This window comes from Culex pipiens, chromosome 1 (genome assembly GCF_016801865.2).
Source record: "Culex pipiens pallens isolate TS chromosome 1, TS_CPP_V2, whole genome shotgun sequence".
NCBI lineage: Eukaryota > Metazoa > Arthropoda > Insecta > Diptera > Culicidae > Culex > Culex pipiens.
The window spans coordinates 105,479,719-105,506,570 of NC_068937.1; the positions used below are offsets into that span (position 1 = coordinate 105,479,719).

Sequence of the window (26,852 nt, forward strand, 5' to 3'; positions counted from 1 at the left end):
CGATTCATTCTTTTTCAGTATTCCACCCGAACGTACACGAAAAATCCATTTATTCAAACCGCTGGCTATATTTACAACTCATCTAACGTCAACTATTTGACTTTCGATCGCTGCAAGACGCAAAATCATACACTTTTGCCTCTGATCAGGATGCAGCATTGGCCTCAGCCACATTTTCCAAGGAAAACCCTTTTCACCATCGTGATGCAGTGATGGTGTGGAAATTGTTTCATTCGATTGACCTCCTATCCTTCGGAATTCATCCGCTCGAACCACCACTGATATTGATGATGATGATGATGATGATGATGATGATAATGCTCCGCTCTCAACTCTCTACTGTTGCAGGTCCCGGTTCCGGTTCTGGTGCTCCGCGACGGCCGGATCTGCCACACTCAATAGCTGATCCTTTAATTGATTGTTTTCCGCCTTGAGCATGCAATTTTCCCGCCGAAGTGCCGCCAGTTTCCGCTGTAGTCCATCGGTCAGCGTCACCATCTCACTCTTCCAGCGGTCCTTGAGCTGCTCGGCGGTGGCCAGCAGTTGCTTCAGCTCGTGCTCCCGCACTTGGCTCGTTCTAAGATGCCATGCATTTCAGGGAACGGGGGAAAAGAATAATGGAATAATGTTAGCTGAATGGGTTAGTACGTCTTCAACCATGTATGAATTCAGCTATTTTTTCTATGTAGATTAGGATTTTTGTGTTTTTTTTAATACGATTTTACAAAGGTTTGAACTGTATTATTTAAATTTGAATGAATATATTTAAATTATTCAAAACTAGATATGTTATGTCTTCGGATAGAACATCGAAAAACTGGTAAAAAATAGTCAAAATCATCACTTTTTCAAAAACTTTTTCGTAAAATTTAGTCAAGAGATATCGAAAAATGGACCGCGGATTCCCCTTAGAACAAAGTTTCATGGAATTCTAAAAGGGGACAAGGAACTGCTGTTTGAGTTGGCGGATAATGGCCCTACTTTTGTAAAAATATACTTGGAACAAGATTTTTAATTATGTTTTTAAGAGATTTCCAAGCTTTCTGCGGCGATTTTTGATGCTACTCAACCAATTTTGTTTAAGTAATTTTGATAATTCCGGAGAATACACTAACACCCTGGAAGAACGGAAGTACTATAGAAGAATAAGGGCACTGCTGCGTCAGGACTTTGTAAAAATAACGATGCAGTTGCACATTTCATTCAATAACTCGCGTTCACTTGCCTGCTTCCGTTCATCCATAACGTTCGTCCAGAGCATCTGATGTCTAGCTATTACTAGTACCCGGGCAGACGGTAATAACAAAATTCATGTCATTTCAATAACAGATTTTGTTAAAATAACAGAAACTGTTATTGAATATTCTTGCAAATAATTTTTGGAAGAAAAAATAATAACAGTTTCTGTTATTTTAACAAAAAATGTTATTGGGATGGTATTCAATTGGAAATGTGGAATAAGATAATAATAACATAATGAGTTATGTTTTTCCATCAAATTCCATAATAACAGGAATTGTTATTGGTTTGATATTCCACTGGAAATCTGAAATAAGATGATAATAACAGTTTAAGTTATGTTTTTCCATTTCATTGCATAATAACAGGAACTGTTATTGATATGATATTCCATTGAAAATGAGGAATAAGACGATAATAACAGTTTAAGTTATGTTTTTCATATTTTGACACAATAACATGAACTGTGATGAGTTTGATATTTTTCGGTTCTGCAACTGTTGAACAAGAGAAAATTTCTACTAATGTCCATAACAAGTCAAGCTAAAACCATCAGCTTCCCGAGCAGGAGGTCGAAACAAAACCATAACAGAAAAATAATATTATTTATTTTTTGTATCAAAATTGGAACTGAATCTTTTAATTTGCCAAAATTTAAATTTAAAGGTATCAAAATGTGTAAATCAAAAATATATTTTATAATATTTTTGTTACAGTGGATTTTTTTATATTTAGATTCCCCAGTGCTCTCTTAAGCTAACTAGACGGAAAACCCTCGGAAAAACCAGCAAGCTAAGTACAAGAGAGCACAGAGGCATCGATTTTCCAACTTTTTAGTACATATTTGTGACTTATTTATATCCACTAAAAGTATCGCTGTCAAATATCACTCAAAGACCGCTCATGGTAATTTTAAAAACATTTGCTGAAAATGCTGCTTAATAATCGTGGTTTATTGGTAAAAGGAAACGCAAATATGGTAAAATGAAGACTTATTTTATTAGGTCCTAAAAACAAATGTAAACTTTGAGTTTATCTCGCTCACACCCTATGTCAATGTTCATTGGAGTTCTTCCCCTACTTCTTCTCCTTTACCTTCTTCTCGCCGTCCCTACCATCTTTCTCCTTCTCCTTTCCGTTCATCTTCACGTACTGCGTATCGGTAAAATTCTCCTGGGCAAGGTCCGGCAGCAGGTTCAGGATGTCCTGCAGCTGGTACACGATCTGGTGGTTCACCGGCAGCTGACCGTTGTCGACCTTCAGCAGGTAGTTCTTGATTTTGCGCAACTGTGAGCTTCAGTTCACTGGCTGGTGATCTTATGCGTCAAATTTCCGACGGTCGTGTCCTTCATGTCCCGCAGCAGGAGTTCCACGCCCACCTCTTCCACTTCCTCCGCCCAGTTTCACTCGGTACGTGCTCAAAGGTCTTCGACGTGGGACTGCCGTCGTCATGCACCTCCTCCACCGCGATGTAAACCTCCTTCGGCAGACCCAGGTCATTCGGCATGGTATCGATTAAGACGAGCACCGAGTATTAGCTGATCCGGCGCTCATTGATGGAGATTTCGTTCTGGCACAGGTTCGGGCCCGTGTGGTTCCAGCCGACCAGCCGTTCGCGGACGTTCACCTTTTTGAAAATACCGTACGTGTTCTCCAGGTAGTCGTGGTCCAGGAACCACACCGATTTGTCCTTGTTGTCCTCGTCGAAGGGGACCGCAAAGCTGTTGGACACGTCCAGCACGCACTTGGCCCTCCAGCAGCCGAGCAGCTTCCGTTTAAAGTGGTCCACCACGCTCAGCAGCACCAGCAGGTGCACAATCACCTTCGTGACGCTCGTTTCCGACAGCATCTTGGTTGCGGGTTAGCTTCCTCGGTCAGGCGGAACAGGTTCTCAAAGATTCCGGCGGGGTTTTGCCTCAAATTCGTGCGGACAATGTTTATTTTGCCACCGGTAAATCTGAGTTTCAAAATTCGGATGATGATTGAGATTTTTCAGTTTGGTTTGTTTTACTGTCAAACGTCTGTCACCTTGTCCCTTCAAATCAGGGTAGGATTGAGGGGATGTCTGAAAATTCTTACAGATATTTTAATACACTTTTACAGATTTTACAGATCCAGTTCGAGAAGAGTGATCACAAAGATGGCTTCCAAGTGAGTCTATGATGATTAAATCTAAATTATATTAATATATTTGTTTATTTTTGGTATGTTTTGTTTGTCAGGGGGGTTTCACGAACTTGATACATGCAATGTTAACATTGCCACATTGAACTATATAAAAAGTAAGGAAATTAACATCTATTTCAGAAACAATATTAACAATCCAAAAATAAACCTTCGAAAAAAAAACTTCATATACTTACACACTTTTACGCTCATACGATTATTCTTAAACAGTATAAATGAATGCCACATTTAAAAAAAACTTTTATGTGAGTAATAACGCACAACATTACTTAATTCCACCGAACAGTGTACGTATGTTTACATTCAGTCTGCGCGCGCCGCATAAACAGCAGCAGCGGCAGCAGCTGAGTGAGTTGTCGCAGTAGGCTGTGTTTGTTTGTCCCGTCGTACCATTGTGTGTGTGTTTTGTTTACATTCACCGAGAGGTGATTGAATCGTCGGCGGAGGAAAGTGGAAAAACCTCTAGCAGGAGGAGGAATCCTCCTGCCAGTTCCTACCCACCGTTTCATTGGACAGCAGGATCAGTCCACCGCCTCAACCGAAGCAACAGAAGCTGAGTTTCTCGATCCGATCGTGAGTTTTGATTGAAAGGTAAGCTATTGTTTTTTGTCTCTTGAGTGATTGTTATTATTAGTTTTCGAACTTATTGGATAACGCTCAAAAACAAAACAATGTAAATGGGCCAATGTCGAATGGTACCGTCTATCCTGCTCATGTCAGTTGATGTTTACATTAGGAACGAGCAGGATAGACACTGTGTAAACTTCGATATTGGCCCAATTACAATGTTCTGCAAGTTGTTTTGCTAGAAATGATCTGTTTTTTTTATTATATTTTTTGGTTTTAGAACGAATCTGAGGAAATCATATCGCTGGGCATTCCCATACTGAAATTTATTAGCAAGGACTCGACCGGAATTGGATTATTGCATGGAACCAATGCTGTACTCGCTGCCGTCGTCCCAGTTTGAGTAGTTTAACTTTGAGTTTAGCGATCACAACTACCGGTAGGTTCAAATATTATTTGAAAAGTTACAGTGAGTTCAATAGTTTAATTTCAGGTACCACGATGACGGTTCGTTAAGTCCGTTGCCATCGGCGGCGAGCCACTCAATCCCACAGGATGCTTCCGTCATGTTCTCGGATTCTCCGCCAACGACGCAGGTCTTTATCGGGTTCCTGCAGACAGGCGCAAACACGTTCAAAAAGGACTTTTATAACCTCAAACTGACCGGTAAGTAATCTTGATCACCCTTGACATAAGCTTAACTTTTTTTTACTCGCTCCGCAGATCGTGAGTATCGCGTGCTGTACGAAGCGGCCAAGTGCATTCATAAGTCGTACAAGGGGCGCAAGAGTCGCATTAAGGAGCAGGACAAGGTGCGATCGGCGGCCGTCGTCGTCCAGAACTACTACCGGCGGTATAAACAGCACGCGTACTAACGCCAGATGTCCAAGGCGGCCGTCAAAAAAGTCCCAAACCGGTGGAGGTCACTAGGCTGTCACGTATGGCGTGAGCGGCGCAGTGGACAGTTTTTCGGAGGGGCGTCCAGGTCGACGGCGCGTTACTGCAAGAAGCAGCATTCGCCTCAGCAGCAGCATCACATGAACAATCAGGATGGTTCCTCGAAGGAACCGAGCCGGTCGAAACCGTTGTGGTGAGTGGTGCAGGACTTGATGTAGGTTGTGTGAGATTTAGGGGATCTTTTTTTGCTGACGAACTTATTTGCAGCGAACTCAGAATCAAGCCGCAAGGAAAATTTAATAATTTATTATGAGACAATCGATTAATATATCATTAATAATATCATTTTGAAACGCTCTTTTGTTATTTTTTATGGCAGCAGTCTTAGTCAGTTGAACTAATTAAAATATGTTGGACCTCTGGTTTGTCTAGTGAGTTAGAGTTATATCATGCACACATGCGGAATAGTTTCACAATTCACCGAACTACTACGCGTCCAGAACATTCCAACAGAAAGTTCAGCAAACAGGACAATCAAACGACTTAAGACAGCGCTAGTTCCGTGCAAGATATATCAGAAGAGAGTAGGTTGTTTTCAAATGATTAATAATTATTTTCAACTTTTTTCAGAAAAGCGGTTTTCAAAAGAGTTGCAAACGCCGCCTGAAGAATATTATCAGATTTTATCTGTGGAGATGAATATCACCAACACGAGCATCTTTAGATAAGTGCATTAATTGTTTTCTTTTGAAAGAATATGACACTTTGTGATCATTTTTATTAATTTTTAGGTTGAACAGCAACTAGGACCAACAAATCCACTCAAAAAAAGTAAAATTTGACGGTAAGTCAGCACAGTTTTAAGCCTTTAACCAACACACTAAAAAGTTAAAAATCAATGAAAAAATTGCGAGTTGTGTATCAAAGATACCTTTTTCAAAACATATTTTGATATCAGCATGAAAAGCATTATTTTTTCTGTTACAATTTTGATATTTTTTTTATCAGATTCAGATTTCTATTTGATAAAATAATAACAATTTTTGTTATGCAATCAATCCATATAAATAACAGTTTTTGTTATTTTGGTGCTCCCCATCCACCGGTCAGAATAACAAACCTTGTTATTCTATTGTTCTGGATTCTATGTTATTAGTATGTTATTGAAATAACAGAGCAATAACAATTTGAGTTATTTTTCGAACAAATCTTTGTTATGGAAATTTGTTATTTTAACAACTAATCCGATCATCCCAATAACGGATTTTGATCTTCTCACAATATCAAAAACTGACCTTCCCAAGTTATTTCCGTCTGCTCGGGTATATGTACTCGTAATTGGCTGTTATCTTGCCTGTTATCCACCAACCCACAATGTTGTACTTTTAGAGAATCCAATGACTGGCTTAAGAGTACCGTCTTTTCCGGTTTGAACTGATGAGTGCCCTTTAAGTTTAGACCAAATGAAAAGGTTTGAAAATGAAAAGTAATTACTCGAAAGTAAAGCAAACAAACTGATGAGTTCGTTGCAATTTTCAAAGCGAAACGGTATATTTGTGTTGATATTTCAAAACGACCAAACATTTCAAAGAACGAAAATGAAAAATAATTAGTTCAACTCGGAACGGAAAATGCCAACGCCAGTTCATGGAAAGGGCATGAAACGATATCTATACTTGCTGATTTCGCGCTCCTTTGCCATCGTCTTCTGGAAGGCCTCCAGTTTTAATTCCATTTCAATCTGCGTAAGGATAGAAACAAAAGAAACAAAATTAATCATTTTATGAATGCAACAATAATAAAATAACGTCAACATTGCAAGAAGCGGGAACTTTTCCCAGAGATTTCGTGAAGCTCCGTTTCGTAGAACAGCATCAAATTGGCCATACAGTCTGCTTCTGACTCAAACGTCACGAACGCGAGGGAACATTCTCTTATTGTTTGCTCACCGTTTTTGAGTTCGTTAATTTAATTGAATTTTTCTTCTCATTTAAGGGTTACTGCCATACTGAACTACACACTTCGAAAAAATCGTGTAATTTTCTGTCGATTCAATGCACATAACTGGAGCATCAAATAAAACGTAAGATTGTGTCTGATTTGAATATTACACGAACGACACAATCAACTGAGGTTATGTAAAATTACATTTAACGTAATTCTTGTGGGAAAATATTCTTATTGGAATTTGTTGATTCTTACGACATGAAAAAAAACATGTAAATATTCGAATTTATCGATATTTTTATTGAATTTAGGCATAATTATATTTCACACATCACAATAATTGAATCGAATCATTCATCACTTGGAGTCACAACATTTTTGTTTTTCCTTTTTATTTTGATCACTGAAATCTCCGCAAGGTCAGGTGTGGTTCCGTCTCCAAATTCCCGACGATTCCCCGGAGGTCCGCTTCCAATCAGTTCTCTCGTGCCACTTTTTGTCCTCACCGGGCTGAGTTCCTCATAACAGGTCTTGAGAACCCTGCTGACCTGATCCGGTCTCCATCAGCATCATGGTTCACTTCGTCCTGGCCAAAGCGCACATTCTGGACGAATTCCGACGAATGGATGATCAGCATCTGTGAAATTAATGAACTGCTAATAATTAGTCTGGAAAACACGAAAGCCATGCACTGCAGTTATATTTACCTTTGTTATTGCCAAATAAATGTCCTCGACGGATGATGGGTGTTGGTTCCGACAAATTTAAGTCAATTTTTTAGGAATACTGAGCCTCAGCTGCACTGCCGCTCCAATCTAGTCCGTCCCATATGTATTTCTGTCAAAAATGAGGTAAACTTCACAAAAGTCTTGTTTTTACATGTTATTTTAGCCTATTGAATGAACAAGTAATGTTTGTTCTAAAAATTCCAAAATAAATATGACTTTCGTGCTGTCCCATATGCAAAATAAAGGCAAGTCAGTTCCTCATATAGAAATGTCTCGCAAATCGTGTGAGTGGATGCAGAATTGTTTAAATTTTACAGAGTTTGTCTTTATGAATACGTAAAGCATGAAAATATCTGTTCATTTCTGAAGAAAAATTTTAATATTGAAATCGAAATAATCCAAACCTTTTTTTGTTTTTTTTTTCTTCTTCAAGGGAAAACCACGAATAGAAAAAATAAAATGCATACCGTTATGGCTAATATCTACATCATACAATTAGTTCTATTTTGTCTTGAATGAATAGGCTTGATCCTGGTTCTGGAAAAGATTCCACCTCCGAAAAGCGGATTTTTTTGAAATTTATTCCTACGGTTATGCAGTTGAGATTTGCATTCATATGCCATTTGCCTCTGTATTATTTTAACAATTTCTCGTGTCGGTGCTGGTCATATTTTTGTATCTTGGAATCCTATAAAAATCTGAAAGATACAAATTTGTATCATTTGGTGACCATTAATTACTTGGAAAACTTCCAAAACAAACCTGGAAATGACAGTTGAATCAGGATGAACCTCTCGTGTAAATGTTCAAGGCTACCTTGATACCATGACTGACCTGCCTTTATTTATGGACAAATAAAGTCAAGTCGGTCTCTTGTTGAAAATTCCACAAATTTACCTTCAAATTGTAATTTTTTTAAATCAAATTTATGATAGTGGTGTTTTTTAGACTGATATCGAAATAACTGTATAAAAAATCATATAGAAAATGTTGGTTTAGAATGAGAAAAATGGTGAAACTTTTTTTGGGCTTCTCACAGCGTTATCTCAGCACTCACTTTTTACATATGGGACGGACAAGATTAGAGCGGCAGTGCAGCCGCAGCGAAAAATTTGATCCACGCAACATGGCTGACATTTGTTAGACTGTCAAACAGGATGATTCGCCGCGTCGCGAAATTAAGTTTCATTTCTAGATTAAATTTTCAAAACAACCTATCCCTCATGGGATTCCTATGCAGATAGGGCCTTTTGAAAATTTAATCGAGATTTCACTTAAAATTACATTAAAAGATACGCTCCAGTCATGTGCATCAAACGAAACGTAAAATTCAGTCAAAAGTGTTTTGTTTATTATTTCATGTGATGTAATATTTTGGTTTTGTGTGTGCGGTTAAAATTTGAAGTGTTGTGTGATAATTGACAGAATTTTACATCGCATTTTGGATTACAAGCATTGTTTTTAAATGATGTTTGAGATTACGTCATGTGTAAAATTCAGATTTTTTTAGTGTGTAAATATCCCTTAACACCAGGCCACCAAGCAAAAAAAAAACAAAACTCACAATCAATTTGGACGCCGCGTGCAGGTCCGCGTCCAGATTCTGGTTCGTCACAATCAGCGCCTTGAACTTGTCCTCCAGCGTGGCCGCTCGACCTTCCGCCTGGCGAGTCTTCTGCGCCTGCTGCTCCAGCGCTTCCCTGGCCTGCTCCAGCTGCTTCTCCAGCCCCGCGATCCGACCCTCGTAGCCCATCCTCAGCGAGTTCATCTCCAGCTCGACCTTGTGGGCCGCCTCCTCCATGACCTGCCCGATTGTGGACGCCAGAAAGTTGCACTCCTCGCGGACGTTCTTTTCGCGCACCACCAGCGTGTTCTTCTCGTCGATGGCCGTGTCGGCGATTTGCAGTGCCTCCTGGACCTTGGCCAGGGCCTGGTTTTCCCGAGCCATGTGCTTCCGGGCGAGGGCATTCGCCTGGTCTAGCAGGGCTTCCAGTTCGGCCTTTTCCTTCATCGTGGTTTCAAGATCGGTGGTCAGTTTGGATTCTTTACTTCGGAACTCCTCTACCGTGGACTGCAGCTGTTGATTTTCTGTCTGCAGTGCTTCAGCGCAAGTTAGCATTTTAGTAGAAGTGAGAAATAGAATCAAGGAAATCACCATTATGTATTTTAAAATCATATCCAAACAAATCTTACAAAATTTTTTGAAGGAGAAAACTTTCTTGAATTTCAATTTTTTTTCGAGATTTCAAATTTTGATATTTTTGCATCATTAGTGTTTCCATACAAGTACAACATCAAGGGCTGGCCAATAATGGGGTGTAATAACAAAATCGATTTTCCAGCACAGCAATTTTTCAGTTCCTTTTGGGGTCCTGAACAACTTCACAAAGTTTGAGAACGATTGGTTCAGTTCTCACTTTGCGCAAAGCGATTCAATTTTTCATATAAATTTGTGTGGGAAAAATCATTTTTTTGAATTTTGATATTAAAAAGATCCACGTTTAACGCTATATCAAAACCGGACTCATATTCAGATGCTCTGGAAGGTGCTCTACAACTTTCCCAAGAGGGGATGGTGCTAACTTGTTCCAATATTACGCCCTTTTGAAATGTTAGTCTTGATTTAATAAAATTAAAATATTGTTTTTGAAAAGATCGGAAAATATCACGAAAGTTTAATATTTTAACATTGAAAATCGGACCATTAGTTGCTGAGATATCAACATTAGAAAAGGGGGGTTGTTTGGGTGAGACTTAGGACACATTAATTTTCCTGTTTAAATCTTGCATGGCAATATATCAGCAACTAAGGGTCGTATCAACAAAGTTCAAAAAAGCAAAATATAGAATATTTTTTTCAAGAGTGGGCAAACATGGTTGATTATTCAGCCTCCTGTTATCAAAATTTGATTTTACGCAGCTTTTCCCATACAATTTGCCGATGCTCCGGAAACGGTTCCAGAGTGGCCAAAGTGTCAATTATTTAGCGTAAGAACCTTCCTTGGGCTTATACGAACCCATCGCAACAAAAGCACCTCGATCCGACGCTCCGTATTGATCTGATTCGCGTTCGAACAAAACCGTCGAAATTTTATATATATATAGATAGATAGATGAATAACTGCGACTTTTTTCAAAAAAAGTTACCTAAAAATGGCTACACCTTGAAAATTGTGCACTTTATCAAAATTTCACTAGAGTACTTTTTGATTGCAAATTTGATTTTACAACAAAAAATGAAGTTGAAAAATGTTTGCTACCAATATTTCGATTTTTTATAACATCAGTATTGATTCAAAAATTCATAACTCGGTCAAAGATTTTTTGCCCATTCTGGTAATTTCTGAAAAGTTGGCATTTTATGTCCCCTAAAACATATCAGAAAATAAAAAAAAATAAAAATAGTGTTTTTTTTGCAATAATCAAGTTTTAGTGACAAAAAGTTAAATTAAAAATCACCAAAAAAAATTTCCCGTGTATCATATTTTTCCAGTGTAGTCCTTATCCATACCTACAACTTTTCCGAAGACACCTATGACACTTATGATGCAAAATTGCTTCTTTGGGCATACCGATGGCACCAAACATGTTTCAGCCGGATAAAAAAGTACAAAAATTAAAGACCGATTTCGTAGAGAATTGCTCAGGAACTTTCTGATCGATTTGATGTTTTTGGAAAAAATGTAGATAAAGATTTTGACTGCTCAGAAAAAAACGGGTACACGAAAAGAAAAATTACCGAATTTCTTATTTCGCTTTTAATCCCAAAAGATTGAGAAATGCGTTTTTTAAAATGATTTCCTAAAACTAATTAAAAGAAATATCCAATTTTTGAGCCTATAATTCTCCCAACGCAATAGATTAAAGTAACCGAAATTTAATTTCGCCGTCGTCACGTACTGCCAGGGTTACCAGGTCTGGACAGAAAAAAATCTGGCAAGCCACTTTTCTCAAAGTAATAAGCAATTTTGTATTCAAAAACAGTGTATTTTCACTTTTTGTACATTATAGATTCACAAAATAAACAAAATACATCAATAAAACAATGTGTGGAAGAAATAGAAAATATTTTTTTTTCAAATTGGCACTCAAAAAATCTGGCAATGCCAGATTTATCTGGCAACCTGGCACCCCTGCGTACTGCAGCCTGCCGGTGCGTTGTCGAGTTAGTCGGGTGCAAAATCAATTTTCTTGCCGTATCGTCAGATTAAAAAAAAATTGGGAAAAACACCGTTGACAAAAAAAAAGCAAAAAATATCTACCGGAAAAGTCCCGCTCGAGCGTCCGCAGCCGGTCCTGGTCGGCCGCACCACTGGCCTGAAGGCGTTTGTTCTCCTCGGTCCGTTGAACAAGCTTTGTCCGCAACGCGAGCAGGTTCTGCTGGAGCAGCTCGAGTGCGGCCGTGTAGTGCTGGCGCAGATCTTGCAGGCTTTTGGGCTGTTTGAGCTGCCGGCGATACTCGCCGATTTCCAGCTCGAGTATCTGGATTGTCTTTTGAGAGCTTTTCCAGAGGCTTTCGAGTGTATTTTTTTCCTGGGAAAAAAAGAGGAAGAAAAAGAAGAAAAGAGAATTTAGCTATGATGAGTGCCGAAAAGAGTGACAATCGACTGGACTCGGAAGGATAACAAACTGACGGTGGCGCATTTCAATAATACCGTCTTGCTGGGGGCAAGTGACTTCAAGCCGGATAGGACGACGGTACTAGCGATGTTGACGCCAACAAGCTATGGGAAAACCGCATTAGTGGTACTTGAATTCGGCTTTTGCATGGATATTAATTTAGGGGGAGAGGGGGTAATATGCACCCCCTAAGGGAAAACTGTCATTTCTCAACCATTACAGCATAACTGTGGAAGAATTTTGGTTGATGCTCTAAAACAACTATTATTCTTCGTCATCCATGTGAAAAAAGTCTTAAAAAACCTCTAAATTGTTCGAAAATATCAAATTACTAAAAACATTTTTGATTCATTTCAAACAACCATGCGGGGCAATATGCACCGCAACATTGGGGTAAAATGCACTACAATAACGGGGCAAAATGCACCACAACATGGGGCAAAATGCACCGGTTAAAATCAGTTTTCACTAGTCACCACTAGATGACACCGCTTTTTTTACAAAGGAGCTTCACAGCGGTGCATTTTGCCCCGACAACGCTTTTTGCAGAAAATTTAATAAAAAATGCATTTTTTGATGTTTTTGGACTCATCTATCTACAGAATAATGAAGATTATGGCAAAAACTATATACCTCAACACTTATAATATCAATAAATGCTTTTCAAGTTGTCCAAAAATCATAATGAAAGTTCAATGAAAATTAGATGAAAACAGAACATTTTAATGTTTTGCAAATAACTTAAGTTGTTTTTATACTACGATGATCAAATTTTTCCAGCATGGTTTAGCAATGTTAAGCTTCCAATTTCTATGATTTTTTCCCGGGTGCATTTTGCCCCGGGGGTGCATATTACCCCCTCTCCCCCTACATTGAGGTAATTTGCCGGATTTATAAGTTTTAAGCAACGTCAGAGATTTTTTTAGGTCAATGTTTTAAAAAGTTTCACAAAACGTAAAAATATCCATGTTTCTTCTGAGACATCAAATTATAAAAAGTTTATTACTTTTACATTTTTATTTTTGTGATGTAAGACTACAGCCTAGAAAATCTAACAAAAATCCCATCACATGCAGCAATTCTTGAGAGTGTATCATGGTACAGTTTCTTTATGTGTTTCAAGTTGATCACCTGCAAATACCACCCTTGGGGGGCACCGAAATCGACGATTGTACAACATTTTTATGTCAGCTATAACATCCTAATTTTTATTTTTTTATTTTTTTTTTTTATATTTGAAACAGAAAGGGCGCCGAATTATAAATTAGAATTACAAATAACTAGATAATTTGGTTTAAAATGTAAAAAAAATAAAAGAGGCGCCAAAATCAATTGTATGAATATTTCTAAAGTGTTTTTGTAAATTCATACTTAATGCTTTTTTTTTTTTCATCAGAGATCAGATCAGAGATGCGCTCAAGTGGCAGAAAGTTAAAAGAATTCTAGAAGAGCTTCTGAAAATAAATACACTTTAAAGTTTGGACCGTTGTATAATGAAGTTTTAGTCATACCTTCCAGACTAAAAAAAATGTCCAACTATATGTTATTTTCACGTCTATTTGGCTGTGAATCACAATCAGCCAAATTGTGGAAAAATTATGGTCATATTTTGAGCTTCTATGAAATAGGAATTATTTTAACATTAAAACATATACCTTTCCTTTGAAATTTTTACATTCTCGAGTTAAAAAAAATGGCCATTGAAATATTTTCAGCTCGATTTCCCCTTTTATAATCAACTTCGTGCATTGAAATTTGAATGCTCTTTTTCAAAAAACTATAGTTTTGAAATTGGAAAACTGCTGTAAATTTTCACTAATAAGACCAACATTATTTGTTCAAGAAAAAAAAAAGTTTTTCAGAGCACATCACTTTTTCAGTTTAACTTACCGGTGTTGTTTATTTTTTAAATCGTCTTAAAAGCTTTGGTAATGAAAAGCAATTCAACATATTTTTTTCGGTTAAAAACATAAAAAAATATTTTATCAAGGTTTGAAAACATTTCTATAGTTTTGCGCAATTTTTTTTTTTTTTTGTAGATTATAAAATTTAATTTTACACGGCGTGTTTTCTAGAACAAACTTTTCTGGAAAAAATAGTCATCGCTACTTTCAAATGTGTCTTATAGGAAATTTTCTCAGCTTTCCAATGCTTCTAAGAGCAAAATGTTTCATCGGGAAATTTCTGAGATATCTCTATTATAAGTTTTTTGGTTTTAAATTTCTTTATTATTTATTGGAAACTTTATACTAACAGTTCAGAAAACTTATCAAATGATGTGTTTCATGTGTCATTTACTCATCAAAATGTGCATAATACGACATGAAACAACTCCGTAGAAGGTTGCAAACTACTAAACATTTTGAAAATGAAGTTTTAACCAAATTTTTGAATATATGGAATTTATTCAGAAATTAAAATCTTAAAACAATGTAAAAATATATTGTTATTAGATTATTACATATATTTTTAATGTACAAATGGCAGGTTAGTGATTGTTAATGGTATTATTGAATTTTAATGAATAAATTTGATATTTTCTTAAGCAAACATTAACCAGGAACATGAATACAAATATGATTTATAATCGAAAATGTTCTACATTTTACTGTCGCAAGCTTCAAAAGTAATATTTTTATGAGTATAAAATAAATATTAAATTTAAAAAAATGTTTGCTGTTGAAAATGCACTTCAAAGTAGCAATAAAACTCGAGTCTTCCAATTCAGAATGCTGAAAACACCGTCACAAACTTTTTTTTTGTTTGAACAATATTATTTATTATTTTAACAAAAAAAAGTTTTTTCCAAACCATTTGAACAAGTATCAAGAAATACAACATTTTTTTAAAAAGATGAGATTGAAGATGAGAGTCTCATAAACTTCTAAAATATTGCTAATTCCTTCATCATTTTTTTTCATCACTTTCTCCTAAAGCTTGCAACAGTAGTTTGCAGTTCAATTTAGAGTATTAAACATGTTTTGTATTCATGCAACTGGTTAATGTATGATTAAGGAAATATGTTATTTTTTTATAAAAATCTTGTAATACCCTATCAATCTCAAACCTGTAAAAATTTCGGTTGTATCAGCTAATTCCAAGCTGAATCAGAGCAGACCGGTGTTATTTGTACACAACAATTATGTAATAATCTATTTGTTCTTGTAAAAATAATATTTTAATGCGGTTTTATGATTTTAATTTCTGAATAAATCCCACATATTCAAAAATTCGGTGAAAACTAAATTTTCTAAATGTTTAGCGGTTTGCAACCTTCTACAAAGTTGTTTCTTGTATTATTTTGCACTTTTTGATGAGTAAATGACGCATGAAACACACCATTTGACAAGTTTTCTGGACTGTTATTTAAAAGTTTCCAATAAATGATTAAGGATTTTAAAACAAAAAACTAAAAATATAGATATCTCAGAAATTTCCCGATGAAACATTTCGCTCTTAGAAGCATTGGAAAGCTGAGAAAATTTCCTAGAAGATACTTTTGAAAGTAGCGATGACTATTTTTTCTCCTTAAGGTTGCCTAGAAAACACGCCGTGTTTACGAATTAAAAATAAATAGATAAATACTGATGAAAATAAAAATCAATGAAAAACATAATAACAAAATAAAAATATGTAGTATAATCTCAAGCATCGTATGAGCAAATCACTTAGAATGAATTAAAAATTTCTTATAATTATATTTATTTTTACTTTTTTTTTCTAACTGAAAAAAATTCGTCAATGCTTAGAAATTTTGGAAACTTATGATTTCAAAACAACTGGACAGGTGTATAATGCATTTTAAAACACTTTTTTCATTCAAATGTTGAAACCGTGGCATGTAATTTAAATTTTTAACATTTATTTATTTTTTTGGTCAGAGTCGAGGGACATTAAATTTCAAAAAATATTTGCAAAGGCCTAAATTGATTTTGACGAAATTTTGTTCTGCCGCTGCATGTTGAAAAATTATACTTCGATGCCGGTGTGCTCTTTTGAACTAAGCTTGCTGAGATTCCCATCTTGATAGAACAAGAGAGCACAAGGGCAATTTTATTTTTTCAATTTTGAAAAAGGATTTTTTCCATTTTTATTGTAATTAACGAAATGAAATCCAAAGCAGCTAATTATTTTACGAATCCGGGTAAGTTCTTTGCTTATACAATCAAATTAAAACTAGATCAGATCAAATTATGCAGGCTTAGAAATATAAAATCAGCTAACAAGTTAAAGCATAATTTAACAAGATTGAGCATTTAATTGAGTCCGTTTCGCGGTGCCTATCCGTCGGGACGCATTTTTTTTTCTTTTTCGCGTTCTGGTTTCGTCGATCGTCGTCGGTGTGTATTTCGGATGAGTGCCTGCGTGTGTGTGAAGGTGCGGCTAGCTCTGGTTGTCACGATGACAGCAGAGCTGAGCCAGTCCGTTTCGCGGTGCCTGTCCGTCGGGACGCATTTTTTTTTTCGCGTTCCGTTTTCGTCGATCGTCGTCGGTGTGTATTTCGGGTGAGTGCGTGAGTGTGTGTGCGGCTAGCTCTGGTTGTCACGATGACAGCAGAGCTGAGCCAGTCCGTTTCGCGGTGCCTGTCCGTCGGGACGCATTTTTTTTCTTTTTCGCGTTCTGGTTTCGTCGATCGTCGTCGGTGTGTATTTCGGATGAGTGCCTGCGTGTGTGTGAAGGTGCGGCTAGCTCTGGTTGTCACGATGACAGCAGAGCTGAGCCAGTCCGTTTCGCGGTGCCTGTCCGTCGGGACGCATTTTTTTTTCGCGTTCCGTTTTCGTCGATCGTCGTCGGTGTGTATTTCGGGTGAGTGCGTGAGTGTGTGTGCGGCTAGCTCTGGTTGTCACGATGACAGCAGAGCTGAGCCAGTCCGTTTCGCGGTGCCTGTCCGTCGGGACGCATTTTTTTTTCGCGTTCCGTTTTCGTCGATCGCCGTCGGTGTGTATTTCGGATGAGTGCGTGCGTGTGTGTGAAGGTGCGGCTAGCTCTGGTTATCACGATGACAGCAGAGCTGAGCCAGTCCGTTTCGCGGTGCCTGTCCGTCGGGACGCATTTTTTTTTTCGCGTTCCGGTTTCGTCGATCGTCGTCGGTGTGTATTTCGGATGAGTGCCTGCGTGTGTGTGAAGGTGCGGCTAGCTCTGGTTGTCACGATGACAGCAGAGCTGAGCCAGTCCGTTTCGCGGTGCCTGTCCGTCGGGACGCATTTTTTTTTCGCGTTCCGTTTTCGTCGGTCGTCGTCGGTGTGTATTTCGGGTGAGTGCGTGCGTGTGTGTGAAGGTGCGGCTAGCTCTGGTTGTCACGATGACAGCAGAGCTGAGCCAGTCCGTTTCGCGGTGCCTGTCCGTCGGGACGCATTTTTTTTTCGCGTTCCGTTTTCGTCGATCGTCGTCGGTGTGTATTTCGGGTGAGTGCGTGAGTGTGTGTGAAGGTGCGGCTAGCTCTGGTTGTCACGATGACAGCAGAGCTGAGCCAGTCCGTTTCGCGGTGCCTGTCCGTCGGGACGCATTTTTTTTTCGCGTTCCGTTTTCGTCGATCGTCGTCGGTGTGTATTTCGGGTGAGTGCGTGAGTGTGTGTGCGGCTAGCTCTGGTTGTCACGATGACAGCAGAGCTGAGCCAGTCCGTTTCGCGGTGCCTATCCGTCGGGACGCATTTTTTTTTTCTTTTTCGCGTTCTGGTTTCGTCGATCGTCGTCGGTGTGTATTTCGGATGAGTGCCTGCGTGTGTGTGAAGGTGCGGCTAGCTCTGGTTGTCACGATGACAGCAGAGCTGAGCCAGTCCGTTTCGCGGTGCCTGTCCGTCGGGACGCATTTTTTTTTTTCGCGTTCCGTTTTCGTCGATCGTCGTCGGTGTGTATTTCGGGTGAGTGCGTGAGTGTGTGTGCGGCTAGCTCTGGTTGTCACGATGACAGCAGAGCTGAGCCAGTCCGTTTCGCGGTGCCTGTCCGTCGGGACGCATTTTTTTTTTCTTTTTCGCGTTCTGGTTTCGTCGATCGTCGTCGGTGTGTATTTCGGATGAGTGCCTGCGTGTGTGTGAAGGTGCGGCTAGCTCTGGTTGTCACGATGACAGCAGAGCTGAGCCAGTCCGTTTCGCGGTGCCTGTCCGTCGGGACGCATTTTTTTTTCGCGTTCCGTTTTCGTCGATCGTCGTCGGTGTGTATTTCGGGTGAGTGCGTGAGTGTGTGTGCGGCTAGCTCTGGTTGTCACGATGACAGCAGAGCTGAGCCAGTCCGTTTCGCGGTGCCTGTCCGTCGGGACGCATTTTTTTTTTCGCGTTCCGTTTTCGTCGATCGCCGTCGGTGTGTATTTCGGATGAGTGCGTGCGTGTGTGTGAAGGTGCGGCTAGCTCTGGTTGTCACGATGACAGCAGAGCTGAGCCAGTCCGTTTCGCGGTGCCTGTCCGTCGGGACGCATTTTTTTTTCGCGTTCCGGTTTCGTCGATCGTCGTCGGTGTGTATTTCGGGTGAGTGCGTGAGTGTGTGTGCGGCTAGCTCTGGTTGTCACGATGACAGCAGAGCTGAGCCAGTCCGTTTCGCGGTGCCTATCCGTCGGGACGCATTTTTTTTTCTTTTTCGCGTTCTGGTTTCGTCGATCGTCGTCGGTGTGTATTTCGGGTGAGTGCCTGCGTGTGTGTGAAGGTGCGGCTAGCTCTGGTTGTCACGATGACAGCAGAGCTGAGCCAGTCCGTTTCGCGGTGCCTGTCCGTCGGGACGCATTTTTTTTTTCGCGTTCCGTTTTCGTCGATCGTCGTCGGTGTGTATTTCGGGTGAGTGCGTGAGTGTGTGTGAAGGTGCGGCTAGCTCTGGTTGTCACGATGACAGCAAAGCTGAGCCAGTCCGTTTCGCGGTGCCTGTCCGTCGGGACGCATTTTTTTTTCGCGTTCCGTTTTCGTCGATCGTCGTCGGTGTGTATTTCGGGTGAGTGCGTGAGTGTGTGTGCGGCTAGCTCTGGTTGTCACGATGACAGCAGAGCTGAGCCAGTCCGTTTCGCGGTGCCTATCCGTCGGGACGCATTTTTTTTTCTTTTTCGCGTTCTGGTTTCGTCGATCGTCGTCGGTGTGTATTTCGGATGAGTGCCTGCGTGTGTGTGAAGGTGCGGCTAGCTCTGGTTGTCACGATGACAGCAGAGCTGAGCCAGTCCGTTTCGCGGTGCCTGTCCGTCGGGACGCATTTTTTTTTTCGCGTTCCGTTTTCGTCGATCGTCGTCGGTGTGTATTTCGGGTGAGTGCGTGAGTGTGTGTGCGGCTAGCTCTGGTTGTCACGATGACAGCAGAGCTGAGCCAGTCCGTTTCGCGGTGCCTGTCCGTCGGGACGCATTTTTTTTTTTCTTTTTCGCGTTCTGGTTTCGTCGATCGTCGTCGGTGTGTATTTCGGATGAGTGCCTGCGTGTGTGTGAAGGTGCGGCTAGCTCTGGTTGTCACGATGACAGCAGAGCTGAGCCAGTCCGTTTCGCGGTGCCTGTCCGTCGGGACGCATTTTTTTTTCGCGTTCCGTTTTCGTCGATCGTCGTCGGTGTGTATTTCGGGTGAGTGCGTGAGTGTGTGTGCGGCTAGCTCTGGTTGTCACGATGACAGCAGAGCTGAGCCAGTCCGTTTCGCGGTGCCTGTCCGTCGGGACGCATTTTTTTTTTTCGCGTTCCGTTTTCGTCGATCGCCGTCGGTGTGTATTTCGGATGAGTGCGTGCGTGTGTGTGAAGGTGCGGCTAGCTCTGGTTGTCACGATGACAGCAGAGCTGAGCCAGTCCGTTTCGCGGTGCCTGTCCGTCGGGACGCATTTTTTTTTTTCGCGTTCCGGTTTCGTCGATCGTCGTCGGTGTGTATTTCGGATGAGTGCCTGCGTGTGTGTGAAGGTGCGGCTAGCTCTGGTTGTCACGATGACAGCAGAGCTGAGCCAGTCCGTTTCGCGGTGCCTGTCCGTCGGGACGCATTTTTTTTCGCGTTCCGTTTTCGTCGATCGTCGTCGGTGTGTATTTCGGGTGAGTGCCTGCGTGTGTGTGAAGGTGCGGCTAGCTCTGGTTGTCACGATGACAGCAGAGCTGAGCCAGTCCGTTTCGCGGTGCCTGTCCGTCGGGACGCATTTTTTTTTTTCGCGTTCCGTTTTCGTCGATCGTCGTCGGTGTGTATTTCGGGTGAGTGCGTGAGTGTGTGTGAAGGTGCGGCTAGCTCTGGTTGTCACGATGACAGCAAAGCTGAGCCAGTCCGTTTCGCGGTGCCTGTCCGTCGGGACGCATTTTTTTTTCGCGTTCCGTTTTCGTCGATCGTCGTCGGTGTGTATTTCGGGTGAGTGCGTGAGTGTGTGTGCGGCTAGCTCTGGTTGTCACGATGACAGCAGAGCTGAGCCAGTCCGTTTCGCGGTGCCTATCCGTCGGGACGCATTTTTTTTTCTTTTTCGCGTTCTGGTTTCGTCGATCGTCGTCGGTGTGTATTTCGGATGAGTGCCTGCGTGTGTGTGAAGGTGCGGCTAGCTCTGGTTGTCACGATGACAGCAGAGCTGAGCCAGTCCGTTTCGCGGTGCCTGTCCGTCGGGACGCATTTTTTTTTTTTTTTTCGCGTTCCGTTTTCGTCGATCGTCGTCGGTGTGTATTTCGGGTGAGTGCGTGAGTGTGTGTGCGGCTAGCTCTGGTTGTCACGATGACAGCAGAGCTGAGCCAGTCCGTTTCGCGGTGCCTGTCCGTCGGGACGCATTTTTTTTTTCTTTTTCGCGTTCTGGTTTCGTCGATCGTCGTCGGTGTGTATTTCGGATGAGTGCCTGCGTGTGTGTGAAGGTGCGGCTAGCTCTGGTTGTCACGATGACAGCAGAGCTGAGCCAGTCCGTTTCGCGGTGCCTGTCCGTCGGGACGCATTTTTTTTTTTCGCGTTCCGTTTTCGTCGATCGTCGTCGGTGTGTATTTCGGGTGAGTGCGTGAGTGTGTGTGAAGGTGCGGCTAGCTCTGGTTGTCACGATGACAGCAAAGCTGAGCCAGTCCGTTTCGCGGTGCCTGTCCGTCGGGACGCATTTTTTTTTCGCGTTCCGTTTTCGTCGATCGTCGTCGGTGTGTATTTCGGGTGAGTGCGTGAGTGTGTGTGCGGCTAGCTCTGGTTGTCACGATGACAGCAGAGCTGAGCCAGTCCGTTTCGCGGTGCCTGTCCGTCGGGACGCATTTTTTTTTTCTTTTTCGCGTTCTGGTTTCGTCGATCGTCGTCGGTGTGTATTTCGGATGAGTGCCTGCGTGTGTGTGAAGGTGCGGCTAGCTCTGGTTGTCACGATGACAGCAGAGCTGAGCCAGTCCGTTTCGCGGTGCCTGTCCGTCGGGACGCATTTTTTTTTTTCGCGTTCCGTTTTCGTCGATCGTCGTCGGTGTGTATTTCGGGTGAGTGCGTGAGTGTGTGTGCGGCTAGCTCTGGTTGTCACGATGACAGCAGAGCTGAGCCAGTCCGTTTCGCGGTGCCTGTCCGTCGGGACGCATTTTTTTTTTCTTTTTCGCGTTCTGGTTTCGTCGATCGTCGTCGGTGTGTATTTCGGATGAGTGCCTGCGTGTGTGTGAAGGTGCGGCTAGCTCTGGTTGTCACGATGACAGCAGAGCTGAGCCAGTCCGTTTCGCGGTGCCTGTCCGTCGGGACGCATTTTTTTTTCGCGTTCCGTTTTCGTCGATCGTCGTCAGTGTGTTTTTCTCGTTAGTCATGTATTTGATACACATCACAGCCGGGTTTCTTTGTTCTATGATTTGTAATTGTTTCACGGGAAGATTCGTTTTAAATTGCGTTAGCCAAATATAAATTATCATTCAATTCGACTATTCGTTTCCCGCGAATCGCGGCGACAAATATTGTTTCAACGCGATTGTTCAAGTCCTTCAGATAACATCATAACACATCAGTCATTTATTGGTCGCTCATATTATAATAATTTAAACGTATAAATAGTCTCAGGTCAACTCTACGTAAATATGTAATGCTGAGTTTAATATTTCACCTTTTAAACACACATAATTTTGATTATATCTTTCCACAGTCGGCTGTCTAAGATTGAATCATTTATGCTAAACTCAACACCAAATAACCGGGAATGGTCTCATCCGCATTGTTTGCCTTGAGAATACATAATACGTCACCTTATTTAACGAAATTCATTGATTATTGGGCCACATCATCATCCTCTATGATGAATCCTGGTCATTACCCTTCCCCACTAACAAAATCCCAAGTAGAAGTAGTTTTCCGGCACACGCGGGGGTGTGGATATCGTATAGAACCCACCCTTGGTAGCAGCCTGTGCTAACTAACATTCCCGTCCCATCCCCTCGAGATCTACAAACTGACATGGCGGGCGCCGTTGGTGGCCAACGACTGTTTCCTGTTCGCACCGACTCTAGTTTTGATGATCGTGATGTTTTATCTTTTCAGCGCATTCATGCATGCTGTTGATAAGGGAAACATCATTTGATCGTTGAAGTGTGTGACCGGTTGTGCTGATGGGATATTACGGTCCTGTTCAGCAACGGAGAAGGACAACCATGGGTGGTCTCTCATGCTCATGCTCATGCTCAATTTAACAAGATTGAGCATTTAATTCTGTGCATTTATCTGAAAAATAAATTTAAAAATGATATAAACCTGCTATCATTATCGATTGTATGAAATGTGAGAAAATATTCAGCCAACAAAACTCCTATAATAAATTTTCAATTCAACCTATCTCATATTATAGGGAAAAAAACATAAAATAACTGTGTTTCTGAAATCAACCATATTAAAGTCTCCAATTGCAATTATAAAATCAAAACTCATATTGAAGCAATCATTGAAAATTAATATCAATTTATCAAAATGCTTGTAAATTTGGGAGGGGCGCCAAATTGATGCTTCGCCAAGGGCGCCGTGGACCCAAGGTACGGTTCTGCATAAGGAATGAAGATACAATTTTCACCATGCTCAAGTTATCGCCATCCTAATGGATGTCGTAGACTGAATTTACCCAACATGTCATAGTGTGTTTTGTAAAATAAACTTAAGATAACAATTTGGCAAGTCTGATATTTGGCACCATGAAAGAAGGGCTCTTTCCCGACAATTTGCGGGGTACACCGAAATATTTCGTCAATGGGTCTAAGGCAACTTTTTTTGAGGAATTTTTTGATGAATATTTAAAAGATATTTCTTCAGAAAAGTTGCTGAAAATTGATGGATTCATGTTGATGTCCATCATACTTCTTATGAATATGCTTTGAGGGGCTCTGCATTACATATACAGCAATTCTCCACGAAAACAGCATGGAAAAAAACAAAAGTGCTCGGATCGGGCTCAAATTTTTTCTGGGGGTTGCGTCTGTCAATTACGAAAATTTTGGTATCCAAACATCTATAGGTCATCGCTGAAATTTTAATGTTATCGCAGTTTTAGTGAAAAAAGTAGATTTTTTGCCAATTTCGTCATTCTTCGGTTTTTGCGCGCGGCGCGTCAAAAAACACGGATTTTATTTTCAAAAAATCATATCTCGGAATCCTGTTAATGAACTCCTCCCATTTTTTAGTATATCATGTAAAAATGTCCGGTGAATCCGATAAAAATATTTCCAGACATAGGCTCTTTGGTCCAGACACCGTCAAAAAGGCATTTTAAAGTTTCATACGCCCTTTTCATATGTTAGGCTAGATTTTTCAAACTTTTTACTATTTTTCTTTGAAAGGCCAACTTATCACCTTTCATTTGCGTATAAGACAGTTGAAATCGGTTGAAATGGCGAGGAGTTATGATTTTTCGAAAAAAGTGGTTTTTGCGAAAATCGACGAAAATGGCCATTTTTCAGACCACCCTAACACGCCGTAGGTCACCCTAGTGGCCAAACAAAATAATACAAGTCTAATTATTTCGGCCAGGGAACCCCCAGAAAAAATTTGAGCCCGATCCGAGCACTTTTGTTTTTTTCCATGCTGTTTTCGTGGGGAATTGCTGTATATGTAATTCAAATATATTCGACCAATATTTGACCTCCAATACAAATTCCCCGAACCAAAATTTTCCAGATTTCAAATTTTCTATGAAATTACCCCAAAATTAAAGTTGTAAGAATCAAGACGACCGAATATAAATCTTTTTCTGTACAATTTGTCATGAAAATACAGCATTATATTACCCGGATACAAAATTGAGCATAAACAATGCAAAACATAGATTTTTCTTAAAAAGTTGTTTACTGTCCAATAGGTTCCCAAAATATTTTTTCCAATCCTCTGTCATATTCCACCATAACATTTTAAAACATTTCCGAACCAGACACATTATAGATAACAGTTTTCAGAACAAGTTTCTTTAGAAAGTATTAGTTTTGGTTAAATATTTCAATTAAATCCATAAGTTATAAAGAAAGTCTTTCTTTTTACCTTCCTCACTGAGGAAAGGCTATAAAATCACTCAAAAATTGGACTTCCTAAATACACCGCTTAGATATACCTTCACGTATACATATTAGGGTGGGTACGGATTTTGAAAAGTTCTCAGATCAAGTTCTGGTGTGGTTCCCCTTGTAGGGCATACCCATAGGGACTCTCACGCCAAATTTCAGCTCATTTTTGTTGAAAACTGGCTTGTCTCAAGCTAGTTCAAGTTTACATGGGATTTACAGTCGACTCTCTGGTTGTCAATATCCAAGGGACCGTCGAGGAAGAGAAGCATCAGTTTACAGAACGATGCAAAATGAAGACTCGATTGAAATTTGTTTTTTCTTGCTAACCAGCTATGGGAGAGAATCATGGCAACGTCCAGCAAACACAAACAAAGAAATGTCAAACACCCTTCAAAGCATGGTTTTTCAAAAAAAATGTCTATGCAAGCCATGAAAAGGTGAAATTATTGACAACCGGAATAGATGTTTAAAGCAAATAGAATCCAAGGGACCGTCGAGGAAGAGATCCTTCAAGCAAGAGAAAATATCGAGGAATAAAGACAATCGAAGTATGCAGTTTGAAGGGACTGAAGAATTCATCGGTACATGGAGCAATATTGATATCGAGAAGATCGACAGCCAGAGAGTCGACTGTACTATGGGAAATTTTGAATTTTCGTTCATTCGCTCCTACAGTTCTAGGAAAAACATGTAAAAACTTCTAGGATGGCCAGAAATGAGCGGAATCGTCTGAAGAACAACTTTCCCTAAGAGACCAGGTCGATTCGTTCAACCCCTATCGAGCTCAACGGCAATACATCCGGGGTTTTCGGAACCAACGGTTTTCCCCAGAAAATCATAAAATTTTCCTTAGCATGCTATGAATGCTCGATGAACACCGCGACGCCACATGTCAAACAGCTACCAAATGTCTGTGTGGATGTATGTATACATGATTTTCTTTCCACACAAATATCTCAAAACTGGCTGAATCAATTTTGGCCGGGTTTGCCTTTTTATGACCGTTTTAGGGTCCAATAAGACCCTATTCAAAATTATAAAGTATAGTGAAGTATTTTAAAAGTTATGCTATAAAAAAGTTTTTTGTAAATTCAAAAAAAGGGTTTTTTTTTGCATAACCTCAAAAGGCCGGGTCTTTTTGTTTACGGGCTAGAGTCGCGCCAGATGCGAAACGCCCGTTTGTCACATTGCTTCAAATGAGAGTCTGTATGTTTTCTGGAAAAGTTTGTATCAGGTATATTTTTTTTTATTCATAAACTTATTTTTATCAGGTCCTTTTCGGTTCTGAAACCTGGTTTGGACCGAGTCGGCTCAATAAGCCGTAAGATCGTAAACAATGCAAATCTGGATTAGGACAACTTAAGAGTTGAATAACATTGTAAATGTGAGGAAGGCACCAACCACAGTATGGTGGATTAAGAAATGTTTTTACAAAATTAGGCATATTATGCCTATACTGCCCATGTTCACGCTATCACGCTCTGAAAACTATCCTTTCAACAGTCTTTTGTTGAATTTATGATACTTTTGACTAATTGTTTACTTTTCATTATAATTATAATTTTTAAAAATTTAATATCTATCTCAAGCAATGTTTGATAAGCGTTTACCAACATTCTACAACAATTTCATCCAAAAATCTGGAATTTATTTCCAAATTTACTCCATTCTTACTATAAAAGTTCACCCTTCAAAAAAAATCGAGGTCGAGAACCGAACCCAAGATCATGTACATCCACACCTTTACCGAATTGCCACCACGGCTAATCTTTGCAAATGTTTTAAATTGAGTGAAATTGTACAGATGGAAATAGAACTTCAATCTGAAGTTATTTATTTACTTACCTCCCACACAATCTCCAGTTGATTCCTCAAACTGTTAATTACTTCGTTCGATATCCGCTTAAAGTACTCTTGATCTTTACCACCTCCCTCATCGTCCTCTACACCTTCACCATCACCATCCCTTCCGGCCAGCAGCTCACCCAACGTGCACTCCACCCGGTTGCTCTGGATTAATTGGCTTAAGTCGGCCCTAATCGCCTCATGCTCCCGCTTGTAGAACTGAATCTCCTGCTGGATACTACGGTACAACTCATCGATACTCCTGACCGGACCACCCGAAGCCAAAGCTTGCTGGTGCTGTGGTTCCACTTCCGGTGGTGGATTCACTGCGGCGGTAGAGACATGACCACTAAGTTGCCCCGTTGACATCACCAAACTATCTGAACAACTAACGCCGGCGTTTGGTCCGGTGGAACTGACAGGACAATGGAGGTTATGTTTTG

General features: G+C 40.5%; 1 protein-coding gene and 1 pseudogene across 1 annotated transcript; both read right to left on the minus strand.

Annotated features, from left to right (window-relative positions):
• On the minus strand, positions 1-26,852 carry LOC120431388 (girdin-like). Its single transcript, XM_039596518.2, has 5 exons — positions 26,410-26,852; positions 11,828-12,098; positions 9,130-9,665; positions 6,567-6,631; positions 1-577 (listed from the first exon to the last, which is right to left on the minus strand). The coding sequence occupies exons 1-5, from the start codon at positions 26,776-26,778 to the stop codon at positions 337-339; spliced, it is 1,482 nt and encodes a 493-aa protein (XP_039452452.1). The 5' UTR covers positions 26,779-26,852; the 3' UTR covers positions 1-336.
• On the minus strand, positions 2,069-3,277 carry LOC120431389 (26S proteasome non-ATPase regulatory subunit 7-like; annotated as a pseudogene).

Coding starts and splice junctions, on each gene's coding strand:
- LOC120431388 (XM_039596518.2), bottom strand. CDS start 26,778: ATGTCAACGGGGCAACTTAGTGGTCATGTCTCTACCGCCGCAGTGAAT. Junction 9,666..11,827: donor GCTCGAGCGGGACTTTTCCG/GTAGATATTTTT, acceptor CTTGCGCTGAAG/CACTGCAGACAGAAAATCAA. Junction 578..6,566: donor AAGGAGCGCGAAATCAGCAA/GTATAGATATCG, acceptor ATGGCATCTTAG/AACGAGCCAAGTGCGGGAGC.